This window comes from Chiroxiphia lanceolata, chromosome 1 (genome assembly GCF_009829145.1).
Source record: "Chiroxiphia lanceolata isolate bChiLan1 chromosome 1, bChiLan1.pri, whole genome shotgun sequence".
NCBI classification, from domain to species: Eukaryota; Metazoa; Chordata; class Aves; order Passeriformes; family Pipridae; genus Chiroxiphia; species Chiroxiphia lanceolata.
The window spans coordinates 114159611-114177826 of NC_045637.1; the positions used below are offsets into that span (position 1 = coordinate 114159611).

Sequence of the window (18216 nt, forward strand, 5' to 3'; positions counted from 1 at the left end):
TTACCAGGTTTTGAGTGGCAGGATCACTTTGTACATCTCTTTATACATCACAGTGTGATGTTTGCCCTCTTTTGTAACAGCAAGATGTGATTGAGTCTTGTCAGGTTTGTGATCCACTCTGAGCACTAGTGCTTCTTTGGCCAACTGCTCTAAGTGGCTTTTCCCTATTAGATATTTGTACATTTAATTACTCCTTTTTAAGGGCTCCTACTAAAGAGGATTTTTTTTCAAAAAATTTGTTCAATCTGTCTGGAACAATTTGAATTGTCAGTCCGTCCTGCAGCACACTTGCAGCCTCTCACAGCATGATGCAGTTTGTCCAAAGCATGTATTTTTGTCCATCACCTAGACCATTACTTAAAACACTGAGTAGGAACTAGACTAGAGTAGCTGCAGAACCATACTCAATGCTGCCTGGGGATCTGTATAGGAGCTATTATATCTTTAAAGCCAGTGCCCACTCTGCTTGAATTTAGACAGCATTTCCCTAGTTTGTGAACAAGAGTATCACTTGATGTGATGTTAAAAGCCTTTCTAAGCTCAAGACATACAATGTTTATTGTATCTTCTTCATTTTACAAGAGCTACTGCTCTCTAGGAAAAAAAAAATCATGATGAATCCATTTTGATTCCTACTCTCTTATTGTTTTCCAGTCATCTTCAAATAGTTTGATTCTTCCCACCCCTTGTAATTTTCTGAGACACAGAAAACTGAATGGGTTCTCCAGCTCCTTTTGCACCCTTTCAAATGGTAAGTGCCACCTCTGCCCCTTTGACAATGTAGGAGCAAGCTGTGCACCCTCAGAAATCCTCAGTGGGTCATGTTCCAGCTCAGAGGGTTTGGTCCTTTAGTGGCTGAACCTCAGGTTGGCTGTGGATGGAGCTGAGCCTGGAGGGTGCTGGAAGTCCTGTTGAGGCCATGTGCCTGGCTGCTAACTCTATGGGAAAGAAAGGGTCTGGGAAGGGGAAGATGGTGGAGCACCAAGTCTTGCCTTGGTACAGAGTCATGGTGTTGCTGGGACATGCATTTGGATTTGGAGCCAGACGTGTACTCCCATTTTATGCAGGGAAGTCAGAGTAGTCAAAGAGAAGCATGAATAGATCTGAAATTGTGAGGATGAATTTCACCCAGATCAGTCAGGCTGAAACAATACAATATACTGAGCATTTCCCACCCTTTTCTTATCCTGTGCTATTTCATGAAATAGGCTTTTATTGTTTGATCGTAGCTAGAGAGAAGTTTTTCCTGATGGGTTTCATTTTCTCTGGTTTTTTTTGTCTTTTTTTTCTTCTTTTTCTTTGTTTATTTGGTTTTTGTTTGTTTGTTTGTTTGGGTTGTTTTGTTTTTGTTTTTAAAATGTTTTTCTTCATAAAACATACCTTTAGTTTGCCAGGTTTCTTTAGAACTGGAAGGCAAAGATATTGCTCTGGTTCCGGAGTGTTGAGCCTGATCAGATAATCATGTAGGAGATATGACATTAAAAAAAAAAGAGCTACTTTCCCTTGCCTGATTAAGAACCCTTTCCCCATAATTATTGTCTTAATGAAAGCACAAGATGTGGCTCATAATACTTATGATTTCATTTTAATTACTCCTGGAAAACAATTAAAGTAGTTATTTAAAAATGCAACTCTTTCCACAAAGTATAGCAAAATGGAGTCACAAGCAGATGCAAGTTATTCTTCAGAGCATTTGATATCCTCAAGTTAATAATTTTATTATTGCCAAGACATGTGTCTCAAGCAAGAAGTGTGTTGCTATGAAGGTGAGAGGAGACATTCACTTGGTAGCATTCGTACATTCCAATTGCTGATGTGTCGGCCCCACGTACAGAAAAGGAGATGAAAAAGATGAACATCATTGTTTGACCTGTCTGACCCTGTATCCAAAACTTCTTTCATGCATTTGTGCATGAAATAAATTTCCATCTCCTCTAGGAGCTAACATGATTGATTTTGCACATCAGGGCAAGTAGTGCAGAAATAGAGAGCTCCAGCCTAGCCATCATGTGTCAGGCCTCAGCAAGGATTGTCAACATGCTCATTTGAAAATTGAAAGGCAAAAATTTCTTTGTAAAAATCCATTGTATTTCTTGCTTGGACTTCTGAACGAAATACTTTGTATTATTAGCACCAATGTGAAGACACTTAAAGAAAAGAACAACCAGTCTTTAAGATAGTCTATGAACACTCTCCATTTGTTGGTGGGAAAAGCACATTGTCTGTACTAAAAATCTGGCTACAATAATAAGTCAAATTGCTGAAGTCAAATCTACTGACCTCAGCAGTGTTACAGTGGAGTGAAGGGATGGTCTTAATGTGAACCCATGAAAGCACATGGAGTAGGCTTCTTCTCTAAAAAATTTCAGCTGTCTGACCATTTAATGCCCATGCTCAGGCTCTCTCCTGTCTCCCTGTGCAGCCCTGCTTCCGTGTGGCCCTGGGCAGACCCACTCTCACCTGGCTGTAGGAGCCAACTTTAGGCCAAGCTGTTGATGTGGTGAAGATGGTGAGACTCTACTGAATTGCTTGCTTGCTCTTGGGAGATTTTGAGACTGTTTTACATTGAAAAGTGAACCATGCTCTGCCAAATAATAAAACTAAATTGGACTCTTCCTCAGATCAGGAATGAATTTTGTCTGGTTGTGTGTCATGGTTATAGTAAACAGTTTATACTTGGGCAAAGGCTGTGTTTAAGTATGACTGAATCCTGTTTGGTTTACTGTGATTAACCTAAACAATTTAGAAATGTTGAAATAAGTTAATTTAAATTCTTTCCTCCATTTCCTATGGCTTTTTTCAGGTTAGGTTCTTAAAGCAACTATTCCAGAAATCATTTCAAGGCAAGCAAATTAATGTTAACATTCTTATATTAAAATAAAATTGTTTTTTCCCTCACCCCCCCATTATTTAATAAGGCTTACATGTTCTTTCCAGATGTACAGAAGCTAAGAAACCTGCTACTTAATAGGAGATGTCCTTTTGCTTAAAACACGGGAACATTCCTCAATGCCATTCAAAGCATTACAAGAAATGGTCTAATCCCCTGCAAGTTGCTTCTGCAGACTCCTTCTCAGTGGTGAGGCTGAAGTGTTGGTGATGTTGTCATGTCACAGAAAGACTGCTCCTGCTTCTCACATGGGGATTAGTTGAGCAAAAGGGGTTGAGCCAAAGCACATGAGCAAATCTGTGTAAAACTGTACAAGGCTTAACAACTGGAAAATTAAAAGTGTTGGTATGAGATTTATGTTCTGTCGAAACCTTTTAGCTAATTAAAGGTATGACCTACTTTCTTTTGCCTCCAGAAGCACTGGATGGTTTATGGAAAGCAAGTAAATTGGTTGAAGAGAATCGGTACCTTGGCTTTAATTTCACCAAAGGAGGAAACATCACCTTTCCAGAAATAAGTCTGGATTCAAATACTAGCAGTTATCATCTTTCACTTGCTAAGTGCCTCTCTTGTGGATGGGCTGCACCTGAATATGTTGCCTGCTAACCCATGTGCTGCAAATTATAATTCTCCTTGGTGGCAGCACCGCATAGCTGTTTTTCTTGGTGGTGTGAGCAAATGGGCTTTGTGTTTTCTTGCACTGGATTCTTTCTCTGACAGCCTTTAGTTCAGTTTTGTTGGATCAAAGATGAAACGCTGTTTTTGTCATTCCAGGCCCTGTGTAAAAAGCTTTGCTCTTTCAAAAAATAGTGCTTTACTTTGAATGATGCTCAAAAAATCACTGTGATAATGCGCTGAAAGAGCCCAGAGTAGGCTTTGTATTTCCATCTCATTCTCTCAACAACCCGTGGCACTTCTGGGTCTGGGGAGGCATTTCTTATACATTGCCAAACAATGTATTCCCAATTTAATACAGATATCTTTATAATCTTATTTTACTGGGTAGTCAGAGCATATACAGCCTTGCTAGATGAGTGCAGTGATCCTCTCAGCATTCACATACACGTATAAGGAAGTCCGATAAAGACCTGCCTTAAGAGCCAAACATTTGCAGCCACAGACAGACAGATGTTTATCTGAGGAGAAGTTTATACTGGCTTCTGTTTGAGAACTAGAAAGACAGTTTTCACCTTCAAGTGAAAGCAGGAATTAAATGCAATCCATAGTTTCTGTAAAACATTTTCTAACCTTAAATGGTCTCCTGAAAGGTTGAATCATGAGGACCCTGGCATATTTCTAACAGAAGGAAATCTATTTCTGGAGCTTTTTGTGCAGCATGGAAGGCATGGGCTCTGTTGAGGTGGGGGGAAAGCTCCATTTCTATAGCTCGCCATACAGCTCTGATAACAGGACCTGCATCCAAAGTCAGTTTAGCTCATTCAAAATAAATCACTTCCCTATACCCCACACACATGCATCTGGGGCTGAAGCACTCTGCAAAAACGAAGACATTTCAAAGGTTCTTATGTTACAGTGGTGGGGGGATGAGTTGTACAATACAGAAACACCTGCTCACACAGGGCTGGAAATGTTAAAGGGGTGTTTTCATTCCTGGCTCAGTGGGTGGGATTCACGGGGAGGGGTAGAGACTCAAAGGTGAAGTTGGCGGGGCTTACGTGAGTTGCTCATGTGAATAACAAACTGGAGGAAGCTTCATTTCGGGGTGCCAGGAGGGAACGATGTGGTCATCTTCTTCTCCAGAAAGATAAGGAGACAACTATGGTCTGAGGAGCCTCGCGCAACCACTTGTGGAGCGGAAAGACAGAAAGCCTGACTGGAAACATGACCACCATCTCCATGAAAGCTGGTTAGAATCACATCTGATGTGTAGTTCTTTTTTGCTTACCTTCCTCTGCATTGCGCCTGCCCTAAATAAGCAGAGTGGCAGTGTGTTAAACAGGTGTATGCAATGAGTTTGTTTACTCAGGTGCTAGAGATGGACAGACCCCTGTGGTCAGGGCAGTCCCTGTTGGGGTAATGGTGAGGCCGGGGGGCAGAGGGGTGCAGGTGGAAGGGCATGGCTCCAGCCTGAGCAGAAGCAATGGTGAGGTGCCCTTTGGGAGGTCGTGCGAGGCAAGCTCAGCTTTTAAACCCAAATATCTGGTTCAGGTCTTGTTCGGAGAAGCAAACGCAATGAGAGAAAGACCAGCACCCCTGACCAAAACCAGAGGCAGGAGGGAAGTCACTGCAGTCCCCATTTGGGCATCTAAAGGTGCTGAGGAAAAGGAGTAGCTGGGCGGGGGTGCTGACACCCTGAGCTTGAAGCCATGGATGGGTGAAAAAAGAACACAAGGTGAACTGCTTTTTGTTTCTTCCATAGAAAGGCCCTGCTGCAATGGAGGAGAAAGAGGGGAAGTGTTTTCAGCTGTGAGTGCTCTCTCCTGTGACACACATGAGATGGTTAACCCTGGAAGAAATGCCAAGGGTCTTTGCTCCCCCTTGTTTCACAAAGCGGTGTACTTGTGAAAGAGACATTTCAGCAGGGAGGGTTTAATCACGCCAACTCAATCAGGTGACCATCTAATTTTTTTAAGAGTTTAGCTACCTAAACGAAATTGTCTGAAGGTATGGTTTTATCACCATTATAACTGAGCAAATAATTCACAATAAATAATTTATGAGCTGCCTTTTGCCTTTGCCTCTTCATGAAGTGATTAGATGGTGCTCAAAGCATTCATTAGTCAAGAATTTTAAGTCTATTTCCTGAGCTCAGTCCTCTCAAGAGCCTCACACTTTGGCTGTATTTCAGCAATCCACTGACTGTCTCCTCAGTTTTCTGCCCATGAGCAAGGCTGTTCAGCTGCCAGAGGTCAAAAACAGCTGAGATCTGCCAATAGATCAAGGCACGGTGAGGAAATGTGCTCAGGACAACCAGGCTGGGACACCTTGGGCTCAGGCCAACTCGGTCTTATGGGTCGTGCTGGGAAATGTAACCCAGTAGGACACAGGTGCCTGAAAATAAAAAAAATAATCAAGCACCAAAATCCTGCAATGAAGTGCATCACTTATATGGACCCTGAATGAAACTGGAATTTTTGCCATTCCCCCCAGCAAAAGCTTTCTCAACATGCACATGGTGTGCGCCGACTTGCAGGAATGTTTGCCAAGTAATAAGCAGCGTGAAGGCAGCCAAACTGCCATTCATGAACAAGCAGACAGTCTGGAGCAGAATTCACTCATCTTCCTGGTGGCCAGAGGGAAAAATTGCCACAGGCAGCATTTTATTAGAAACATAATGCCAAAGAAAAAAAGAAAAAAAGGAGAAAAAAAGAAAAAGAAAGAGAAAAATAAAAATAAAAAGCAAAATAGAGAAAAATAAAAAGACAAATAAAATGCAAAATAAAAAGAGAAAAATAAAAAGAGAAAAATAAAAACAGAAAAAGAAAAAGAAAAAAGAAAGAGAAAAAGAAAAAGAAAAAGAAAAAGAAAAAAGAAAAAGAAAAAGAAAAAAGAAAGAGAAAAAGAAAAAGAAAAAGAAAAAAGAAAGAGAAAAAGAAAAAGAAAAAGAAAAAGAAAAGAAAAAGAAAAAACAAAAACAAAAAGAAAAAAGAAATATAAAAATAAAGAGAAAAAGAAAAAGAGAAAAATAAAAAGAAAAATAAAAAGAGAAAAATAAAAAGAGAAAAAGAAAAAGAAAAATAGAAAGAGAAAAATAAAAAGAGAAAAATAAAAAGCAAAACAAAAAAGAAAAAGAAAAAAAGAAAAAGAAAAAGAAAAAAGAAAGAGAAAAAGAAAGAGAAAAAGAAAAAGAAAAAAGAAAAAGAAAAAGAAAGAGAAAAAGAAAAAGAAAAAGAAAAAGAAAAAAGAAAAAGAAAAAGAAAAAAAAGAAAAAGAAAGAGAAAAAGAAAGAGAAAAAGAAAAAGAAAAAGAAAGAGAAAAAGAAAAAGAAAAAAAGAAAAAGAAAAATAAAAAGAAAAAGAAAAAAGAAAAAGAAAAAGAAAAAAAAGAAAAAGAAAGAGAAAAAGAAAAAGAAAAAGAAAGAGAAAAAGAAAAAGAAAAAGAAAAAGAAAAAGAAAAAAAGAAAAAGAAAAAGAAAAAGAAAGAGAAAAAGAAAAAGAAAAAAGAAAAAGAAAAAGAAAGAGAAAAAGAAAAAGACAATAAAAAGAGAAAAATAAAAAAAGAAAAATAAAAAAGAAAAATAAAAAAGAAAAATATAAAGAAAAAGAAAAAGAAAAAGAGAAAAATAAAAAGAAAAAAGGAAAATAAAAAAAGAAAAAAAAGAAAAAAAAGAGAAAAAGAAAGAGAAAAAGAAAAAGAAAAAGAAAAAAAGAGAAAAAGAAAAAGAAAAAGAAAAAAGAAAAAGAAAAAGAAAAAGAAAAAAGAAAAAGAAAAAGAAAAAGAAAAAAAGAAAAAAAAGAGAAAAAGAAAGAGAAAAAGAAAAAGAAAAAGAAAAAGAAAGAGAAAAAGAAAAAGAAAAAAGAAAAAGAAAAAGAAAAAAGAAAAAGAAAAAAGAGAAAAAGAAAGAGAAAAAGAAAAAGAAAAAAGAAAGAGAAAAGGAAAGAGAAAAAGAAAAAGAAAAAGAAAAAGCAAGCAGGAGAGAGAGAAAGAGCTAAGGATCAGGAAATAAATTAATCAATGTTCCTCTGGAAGGAAAGGAAGCCCTTTGGTCCCAACACAGCTGGCTTGACAAGAGGACAATATTGCAGGTGCTCTACATGTGGCCCAGTTTGTTTCCAGGAGCATGCAGAATAACAGTCCCTTAATGCCTTTCTATTTCTTTTTTTTTTCTCTCCTCAGCAGCAGGGTCATAAGTTTTTTCTCTTTTATCATTCATCTCTATTTCAGTAGAAAAAGGGGGTGAATGCCCCATTGTGCTGGAAATTACATGAACTGGTAACACAGAGGCAGGCTGCACTGGGAAACTTCGCTATCCAGTATAGACCACTGCATGGTTCAGTAGTAAATCCAAGGACTGCCTTCTGCATTGCACAGCTGAGCCTCCTTGCTGTGAACCCTGGTGATAAAATGCTGACTGACATGCTAATTAAGAGCTGCTTACAGCTGGATGTTGAATACAATATTTAGGATAAGAAAGGCAGGCAAAAGCCTTAATTGAAAAAAAAAAATTGTTAAAAGTATATAGTGTACTTAATTTTAAGGATATTGTGTACTTCAAGTCTGAAAGATCTGTGGAGTTTGCCTGCTGCATTTTTAAAATTCATTTTATACTTGGTTTTGCAGCACTTGCTGTGTTATGCCAAAAGGACTCAGACTTTGGGCCGGTGTAAACAGGATGTCAGGGCTTGAATCTCTGCCAATACATGGCCAGCGGTGGGCACATGCTGGGGCCAACCACAATGATGCTGGGCTTGCCTAGACCTCAGCAAGGTGCTGTTGGAAACACAGAGGTGTGAGTAGTGAGGCTTTGCATACCTGTAGGGAAACTGAGAGATGTTTCGTACCCGACAGAGGGTAGCTAACTTGAAGAAAGAGCTGGTCACCTGCAGCTGTCTGCCTGAGGGGCACCGAGTAAGGGCCTTTTTCACAAAGGCCCCATTTTGACAATTATAGATTAAATGTGGCCGTTGTGCTTTGCACCACACCTGACATTGGCTATGTGTTGCTCTGTTCAGAGCACCAGGTGCCCAGAGAGACTGTGAAATCATTAGCACTGAACATGCTCAAAATTCCACAAGGTCTTGAGCAACCTGATTCAAGCTTCATATTTTGATTATGACCCTGGACCACAGGACCGGCAAGGACAGTAACTGAACTGGATATCCCTGTCAGCCTCAGTTATTCTGTGATTTTGCTTGAACAAAGACATGTGGGTGCCTGTTTAAGGCAGCCTCACTTGAAGGTTCAAAAGAAGGTATTCAGTGCAGCCAAGCATGAATGCTAGAGGAGGTTTTGGCACCAAAACACAGTCTGTGCAAAAAATGGCGTTGTCCAGAGTATACCAGATGCCCACTGGTGGGCATCTATGTAAAGGCTTAGATTCAACCTAAGTCACACTCAAGGCAATTTGAAGAGGGCAGAGGGAGGTATCTTCCTCTTTGTTTATGTGGTGCTTGTGTTCAGCATGTCTTCCATGGGAGGGGGAATAGCTTAGAAGGGTAAAAGCTCTGAGTGGAGAGCAGAAGTTGTAAGGCACAAACACATTAATCATACACTTCTCAGTGACACAGATATAGTGGGCTGTCTTCTGGCTCATTTTAACATTAACATCAAAATGACTGAGGTCTAACTACTGCCCTATCACAGAACCACAGAATTCATTGGGTTGTCCCTAAGTACCACATCCACACTGAGAACTGAGTGATCTGCAAGTAGGAGAGCATCAGCTGTAAACACTTTTCTCCCTCCCCTCCTTTGAGACTAGTGAAGGGATAGCAGTGCAGGGGCTAAGGGGGCAGCAAGATTGGGTATCTGCTACTGCTGTTCTGCTGAAGGGCAGTATGGTCACTTGGAGAAGGAGTCATTAACAAAGCAGGATATATGCACGTTGGACACACTTAAGCATGACATTCAGGCCCCTGGTAGGAAGGAATAGACTTTGATCATTTTAGGATAGGGTTCGTTTTAGGAAGAACCCTCTTCCTATTCTGCATGCTTCAGAGATGAGAGACAAGCTTGACTTGGTGTTATTTTATTTGCTCCAATAAACGTTTGATTTATACAAAACAAAACAAGACAGAAAAACCCCTCAAACAGTTTACAAATCAAGTTAAGTGTTTGAAACTTTTGATATACAAGAGTATATATTGCTCACATTCCTATTTCATACATGATGTACAGGTGAAATATTCCTTAAAAGAATAAAAATTTCCCTTTACATGTAGTGTTAAAAAACCCCATAAAAATGTCAGTATTGTCAGGAACTACCACATGCCATTCCTTGACTTTCGGTATGGATGGAGGAAGAGAAATGGGCCCTGACATTCCACCTGCCTGGATATGCCCCTACCTGCAGCCCCCACCTTTGCCTGTGGCCCTGTGAGTTTACAAGAACATTTCCCCCCTATAAAATTTGATATAGTATCCTCTGAATTCCACCGTAAATGTGGATATTTTGCCCTGCACTGCTTAAATATTTCTGAGTAGTTTTGTTAAAATGAAAAAAAAAAAAAAAGCAGTTACAAAACCATTTCAAATAAAATAAAATATTTTCCATCATAAATCTTAACTCCTATTTGAATACATGATTCCTATTGAGTTGCATGGCAACATCTTCTAGTGACATATTGATGTTTATCTGTCAAATGTATTTAAAAAAATCACACCAGATACATCTGTCCAGGACTGGTTTGTGCTGGCTGAATTTCTAACTTCCAAGGCCTGCTGACATCCCATGGGGAAAAGTGGATAAATCACTGCAAAACACCTAAAGACAAAATTTTTAGCACTTATTAAAAACATTGCTGTCATTTATATAGGCCCAATGTGATGTCAACTGTCTTAAACATTTTGGGGAACTGAAAGAATGTAAGCAATGTTTCTTTCTTGGTTTTTGGTTGTGGTTTGTTTCTTTTTTTTTCTTCTTCTGTGAATTGCTGACTTGCTGAGACAGCCCTAAATGCTGTGGGCAGGATATGCCATTAATCTATTGCTACAGAGCTCTCCCTCACCTCCAAGGTCTTTTTGCAAAAATAAAGGCACCAGCTGTTGTCTCTTACTTTGGAAAGTATGGAACATAGTCAGACTGTGGTGTATCAAGCAATTAGACAGGCTGTACAGGGAAAAAAGAAGTTTGATCTTACAGCAACACAACCAAGGTAGAAGTAAGGGAAAAAAATAGTACTGCCCACACTCAGAATGCACAGCAAATACAAAATATCTGCTTGGATTGTTGCTGGCTCTTGTGTTCTGTATGGTTTGGGCATGGGGATGGGAGGAGGGGAAAACTCATCCTGCTCATATTTTGCAACCTGCTTGTGAACAGCATGAATTCAAAGCAAAACAAAAAAAAATACAACATTAACGACCTCTGTATCAAAACACACATGTGGGAAACCTCCTCACACTCCTGTTCTGGGACACTGTGAGGACGTTGGGGTTAAGGTGAGAGGAAATAGGCATCCCAGAACTTTCCACAGTGTGCTGCAGACAGGACCATGCTGCAGTCCTGTTGCAAAGTCAAATTGGACTGTCTGCTGCGAGGCTGCTCCTGCAACTGTGAACTGCAGGGCCCCAGCCAGGTGATCACAGCACATGCTTCGAAAGTCATCTTTTTATTGCATGTTATTCCTATCTTTTTGGCAGAGCGCTTAGTGCACAATTGCTGGTGTGGTGCTACACCAGTCTCCCCAGGCTCCTTCCTTAAGGGGAGGGATTTCTAATGCACTGGTCATTTCCTGGAAGCACTTTTTTCTTTCAGAGCATGAATGTTTATAGATATATAGATAGAGATATATATATACATACACACACATTATTTTATATATATGTATATATATATATATAAAAATAGCAATTTCGTAGTTATATACAGGCATTAATAAAGTGCATAATGTTATTGGCTATTTTCAAATCTCATTTCCTGAGGAAGTGCTAATATACATAGCTCCTCCTACGACATGATGCCGGCTGCCAATGCTAGGGTAGGACAGCTACTCCCCAGCTTTTAATTCACAGAATACATCTCCCTGTTCAGAGTTGCAGCCTAAAGGGAGTAGTGACAGCCTCAGTCCTCCAGGAAGCAAGTCAAGGCACTGATCAAGACTTCTTCCTTTGCCAAGGCGAACACGTCTAGGAGTGACTTCCCTCCATTTTTGAGCTCTCAGGTACATACTACTTTGCAGTGGTCACAGAGCCATCTTCAGGGATCTTCTCCTCCGAACAGCTCCTTCCCGAGAGCCTGTCGTGGTGCTTGAGCTCGCTGAAGCGCTCTGCAACGCACTGTGCTGTCAGCCGGGCCTCGGGGTCATGGTCCCAGCACTCAATAAGAGTTTCACACACCATCTGGATGCCCTGCAGGGAGCACAGAGAGAACAGCCATGATGGGGCCAGTCACCACCAAAACCCACGCGTGAGAGCTGCTTTAATGCCTTCAGAAGTTCAGGGGGTTACTCATGTGTGTCCTGGACACACTCATGTGTGTGTTCTTTATGGTCTCTGCTGTGTCTGTCATGGGGGTATTGTTTTCTTTTTTTTTTTTTTCCAAAAAGAAACCCTACTACAATATTTTCAGCACTTTAGTTGGCACTGTCATTTCTGGGCATGTGTTCTGATACATTATAACAAGAACAATGATGCTTTGGACTAGTGCTATAGAATCAAGTAGGGGGTTTTCTTAATAAATATGATCAAAATTCTTTGATAACATGACTTCCTGCTTAACCCATGTCTTTGAGTGCCTGAATTCTGTTTCGGTTTTTCATACAAAATTCTGATTGCCAGCAATATCAGACTGTACATCAGCTTTTTATGAATTCCTTGTGGACTATCTAAATCTATGTGCAAATATGGGCCACAGTCCCAGAAACACTTAAACACGTCACTCACGGTTATAACTATTTAACCTTCATTTCAATTCTGATTCACATGTTTACAGGAGCAAAAAACCAGTTGCATCTCTGTAATGCATTTTATAAACATGAGGTATTTGTCAGGAAACTGTGTGTTTTGTTTTATGACACTAAAAGCCCATTAAGTAGGATTTATCTTAAACTTCTCATTTAAAAAACCCCAAAACATTTCACAACACTGCATTAATTGCATAATTTACCTAATTGGTGATGTTGACTGATGTCAATGTTAATAGCAGAATGTTATTGTCTGTATACAAATAACATTAGTTTTATACTGTCATTGAAACTACTAGCAGTAAATTAAATTAAATATTAAACATTAACTTGAAATCAGTAGTGCAGCAAATCTCATTAGGGGAGGGGTGGGGGTAATTGTAATATGTAAAGCCATTCCAGAATTTTATCACGATGAATAATGAGTTCATTACAAAAACAAGACTGCAGAGGAAGGAAATGAATACGGAAGAGCTACTACAGTAAGAGCAACTTCTGTGGAGTTCAAAGCAGATCCTCTGCTGCTGCAAACTGTCACAGCCCTGAGGAAACTGATGCATCACTGCATTTTAGATAGCACAATGTGAAACACTGATGGGATTCAGGCAAAGGGAATTAAATCCACCTTCATTAAATGTCCTCTGCATGTGTTATCAGGCATGCACTCCCTGCATTCAGCTCTTAGCTGAACTCTGTTGGAGCCAGCTGTACCCACCTTGGTGACACACGAGCATAGGCTGATGTGATGCCTTGTACTGGGGGCAGACTAAGGTCTATCTTTTATACAGGGAAGAAATCTGTGAAGTCAAATGCAGGATACCTATGTCCAAATCCATGATCTTTTTACTAGTTATATAAACCCCGAGGTGGTGAAATTCACAGTGTATTTTAGTGCTATACTCCAGTACCTTGAGCTGCAGCCCTCCACACACACAGCCTTGTTGACATGAGAGCAGCCATGAGCCTGCCCTATGCCTGAGCACCATGGGATCCTGAGCCCAGTGTTTCTCTAGCCGAGTGCCCTGGGTATGCTGGCACACCTGAGCCTGCCATTACAGCTGGCTGTGCATGCAGTGAGCTCCTGGACACTTCTCTTCAAGGCCTAGCCAGCAAAGCAGTACTGCCTGGCTGTACTGCTGCGAAGTGCAATGCCCTGCAGTGCCTGCAGGAGTAGCCCTGTCCCCAGTCTAGACAAGTCTCTGAGGCACCTAACACTGCCCCAGGCCTGCTTTAGGTTCCAACCACTTTTAGGAGCCTTCCTCACCTTCTATTAGACGTGCATCATCAGACTCTTACCAAACACAGAACAGAAATATTTGCTGACCACTTCTGCCCTTGCACTAGCATATTCAATATCTCTCTTTTATATCCAGCAGCATATCAGTACTAAGTTAGATTTCTTTTTGCTTTTGAGAAAACTCTGATTTTCCTCAAGATTGCTGACCACAGATCTTCCTGTTGTTCTTCTGTTTCCTTAGCAGTTCTTTAACCCTCTTTACTTTCATTTTTTTCACAGGTGAGACCATGTCTTTTAAACATCTTGAGAAATATCTCACACTGTTCCTAATTTTAAGAATTTTCTAATATTTAACTTTTTTACTCCCAAATGAAAAGCTCAGTTAATTGCTTTGTTAATTGAGCTCTTCTAAAGTACTATATATGTATTATCAGTTTGGACTCTGTTTTGCCTTTATGGAAAAAAACCAACTGCAGTCAGCTCATGATCCCTTTTACTAGCTTATTGACAATTTTGATAAAATTTCTGCAAAAAGTTATTTTTTCTGACAATGAACAATAGTATAATCTCTCCTTCCCAGCTAAGCTGGTAATTTAGAAGATGGTTGCACCTATGGCTTCTAAAAATGTCAAGGGCTTTTAGTACTGGTAGTATCAGATATCCAGGTGTTCCTCAAAATATAGTTTACTCCCTCATTAGAACCCCCTCCTCAGTAACCTTACTCTTCACAGCTGAGTACATAAGGAACAAGACCCTGGACTCCAGGAAGGGGTTGCACTCTGCCATAGTCATCAGGTGGCAGGTGTTCATGGTTGGAAAGATAAGTGATTTTGGCCACTCACTTGGCTTTTTTTAAGTAGATGTTAGACTATGATTTTAAGTTCCCAACTGGTAGCTTGCCCGGGCTTTTATAAATGTTTGTAATACTTTTGTTTTGTCTGTAAAGACCACTCAGCATATTTTATCGACAAGTGGAATGACCAAGCATCATTTCCCTGATATGATTCACATTTTATCTCTAGTGATAAAACTGGTGAGAGCAAAGGTGAAGAAATGCATGCCTTTGGCTTGTTTCTATTCCATTTCATCTACTGAGAAATCTACTATTACCTGGTGCTTGTGAATGGAGAAGGCTGACAAAGTGCTTCATGATACACAAGGGAAATGGACTGCTAATGCATAACCTGAAATAAAAAATCAGACTGGCTTGCTGAAGACTAATTTCCTATTTTCTTAAACCTGTCAACAGTTGGAATGCAACTATGATTGGTCTCCATGATAATGTTATCTCTGCAATAGGGCACTGTTCAAGTTGTTTTACTCCATTCCAGGCAGAGCATCCTGCTACAGACCCTTCAGCAAAGTTGCCAGTGGTGAATGGAGAAGGGGGTCATGCTGCTCTTGGTGTTGAATAATGTTGAAACCAGTCTGACTCAAAGTCAAACATTCTGATAGTGAGATGAAGGTGTGGCAGACCTGGTAAAATACCCAATAAAGGAACAAACAAATGATGCTACTAATAACTTATCTAAAGCTGCTGAGCTGACACAGCTGGCTTTGAAACACCTGACTGACAGTCAATCACTTTATAATATAAAAGCCCAGTCCCACTTTTTAATGGCAGAGTCTTCTGACATACCCCTTCTTGGAGTGTATGTGGAGATACCTTCCCTTGAGTGGCCATTCCTCAAGGTTACTCCTCGAGGCTGAGTGGAAGACATTTGCCTACAGTTGTTGCTATGGGTGGGTGACATCAGTCTCTACTTAATTGTTTTTGATAGATATAATTGCTTCAATGTAATTGCTTCAATATTGCTTCATAATGCCTCATACTATACTAGTACTTCTATTCTGTGTAATAAATAATTCTAAGATCTTTTTGTCTAGTCTTATCATAATAAATAGTTTACATTTATATAAATATACCTGGTTTGCCATCCTTGATCCTGTGGAACAAAATTGTACAGTGGTTCAATTACACCTACATAATCCTTTAAACATAAACTGTTGACAAAATCTGGGGCTAAGATTGGATCCAGCCACACTTACACTCCTCTCTGAGAAGGAGTTTAGAAAGCAAGGGGGTCCTTTCTGCTCCCCATGACTCAAGGGGAGGGCTTCTCTAATAAATTTTGTCTGAAGCTCCCATTCTGCCCACAACAGAGGCCCATGGACGAAGTTGTTCTCTTTGACCTTTTAGAGCCTACGCAGTGCGCTTTAAGGGTTTAATTATCCCGTGGCTCTCTGGATGCTGTATTTCAGGCTTCCAACGTTTCTCTTTTGATCACTTTTAGATTACACTGGTGGGCAGCAGGAATCCCAGGGCTTTGGGGCAGGCACGGTGCAGAGCACTGTGGTGCCTGAACCATGGCAGCACCTGTGTCACCATGTGACAGAGCTCTACCCCATGCAAAAGAGAGGTCCAGACTTTGGGCAGGACACTGAGTTAAGGCTCAGGCTTCAGACAGCAGCTAAATGTATAGTGCAGCTCCCAGTCACTCACATGTGGTGCTCTTACCTGATGGTTCAGCCAGGAGCCGGGGATCTCAGGTCGTCCTCTGTCTCTTAGGACATTGTCCTTCATGCTTTCTACACAAGGGTGTTCTCGCACTTTGGAGCCGAATGGGGGCTCATATTCTTTCACTTCTGATGAGAGAAAAAGAAAACACAAGGGTATTCAGCTGGGCTGTGCTGCTGCCAAGAGTGAAGGGAGCTGGCTGTTCTCTGGAGAAGTAGGAGCTACTGATTAGCTGCTCAGTGCCACTGTTCTGCTTGACCAGCTCCAAACAAAGCAAAGCCAGTTGGCATTTTTAAAAATGTTTCAAATGTGTTTCTCCCACACTCCCCCTCCCTCCTCTTTTGTTTCCTAGCCAACAAAACAATTTTCATTTAAACCCTTTAGCACATAATCATATTAGCAACAGTTCAAGCAGCAGAGTAACCTATAATGGTTTGTGAGCCTTTCAATCTCTGCTGAAGCAAAACACACAGGATTTGTAAGGTGAGTTTTGCTTGAGCCAGGATTGCAAGAACTGGTCACCTTTAGGTTTCCTGGAGTCCAGACACACTTACCAGGTGAAATATAAACTGAAATCTTTCTAGGTAATGATAGATGTGAATGTGCAGATTGCTAGGATGAAATAGTTGCTTGAAAAGGACAAAGATACAGTAAGGAGCAATGCTGGAAGCTGGCATACTACCCTTGTTTATTCCTGAGCCACATTCCTTTGTAAAAAGTAGTAGTCTGCTCTTATTTTAGACCTCTTTCCCAAAATGGGTCAGTTTTGGCTCATGATGCAGGGGCCACATCTTCCTGAAGGTGCTGATGCCATTCTAGTTTTTGTTTGCATGTTACATATTTTCTTTGCTTTTCTTTGGAGAGAGAAAGGAAGAGGAGACATATGGGACCTTTGGAGAAAACTCAAGAAATCTCTGAGAGCGGAAATATTATAGTAGATGCTGACACAGTGTAGAAAATGCTGTGGTTTCTTTGGGAACAGATGGAGACTTTACTCCCAGGCCTAATGACTTGCTGGTATTAGATAAAGATTTATGAAGCTGGCCTGTTCTGCTGCCTCTTATTTCCTTCTAGGAATTAACTGAGGGCAAGAAAAACTGAAGTGTAATCTACAAAGCAGTCTGGAGAATGCATGTGAGTGCCTAGATGATGTGTGAAGAGAGATGAACGAGTTGGGAGACACAGTACCGTTGCATAATGTTACAACCAAAGTTCAACTGTAGTGTCCAGTGTTGCTCACTCCTCTCAAGGTGTAAAAAGAAGCTCTGAGAAAGGTGGTAATGATTAAATGCCCAGAAGAAATGGAAAGAACCTCTAAAGCTTGGCTTTGTTTACTTTGAAGAGAAAGGTAAGGATGGGATCATATAAAACACTACTGAAAATAACTAATGATCAAGATAACACAGGTCAGATCCTTCTGTCATGTCCATGATAAAAGCAAGGTTGTACTGAAGATAACTAACTTCGGACTTTTCTCCAAAACTCTAGAGCCAAGTTACAATAACAAACATTTTGGAAGGGATATTAAACCTTGTGCTTCAAATGTTCAGCGTTTAGAGATTCAGCTGCAAATAACTGTGTGTGCAGCACAGCAGAACACTCCACAGATGCCTCCTGCAGAGCTCTCCTTCCTTCTCCCTAACTATCTAGTGCTGAACACTGTCCACACAATGCTCTGGAGAATGGTTGTAGTCCTGAAACACAGCTCCTATCTTCTCATACATAAATCACTTTCTTTAAGACTCAAGGGCCAAAATCTGCTTTGCTTTCTTTCCTGCACAGGAAGGCATACCAGTTTTACCCACATTAATCTGAGTTTGAGATTACTCGGCCAAAGTAAATTTACAAGACTTTAGCCCTAGAAGTGAATTGGGAAGTTGCCATCTTGCTGGTCAGACCTGGGTTACTAAGCAGTGGGTGCACAACGATTACATGTAGTGCAGATACCTCTACTTTCAGAGCTAACCAAAATATTAAAGTTTGCTGGGAAAATTTAAATAGCATGACCTAGATGGCCATTCCCTACGCCATCTCCATCAGTCGTGGT

The 18216-nt window shown here is 40.2% G+C and overlaps 1 protein-coding gene across 1 annotated transcript in view; it reads right to left on the bottom strand.

Annotated features, from left to right (window-relative positions):
- Positions 1-9523: 9523 nt before the first annotated feature.
- Positions 9524-18216, bottom strand: part of TGFBR2 (transforming growth factor beta receptor 2) — a 59070-nt gene continuing 50377 nt past the window's right edge. The window contains exons 6-7 of the mRNA XM_032705790.1: positions 16170-16297; positions 9524-11860 (exon numbers count right to left, since the gene is read on the bottom strand). Coding sequence (XP_032561681.1) covers positions 11681-11860; positions 16170-16297 — 308 coding nt within the window. The 3' untranslated portion in view covers positions 9524-11680. The remainder of the gene's footprint in view (positions 11861-16169; positions 16298-18216) is intronic.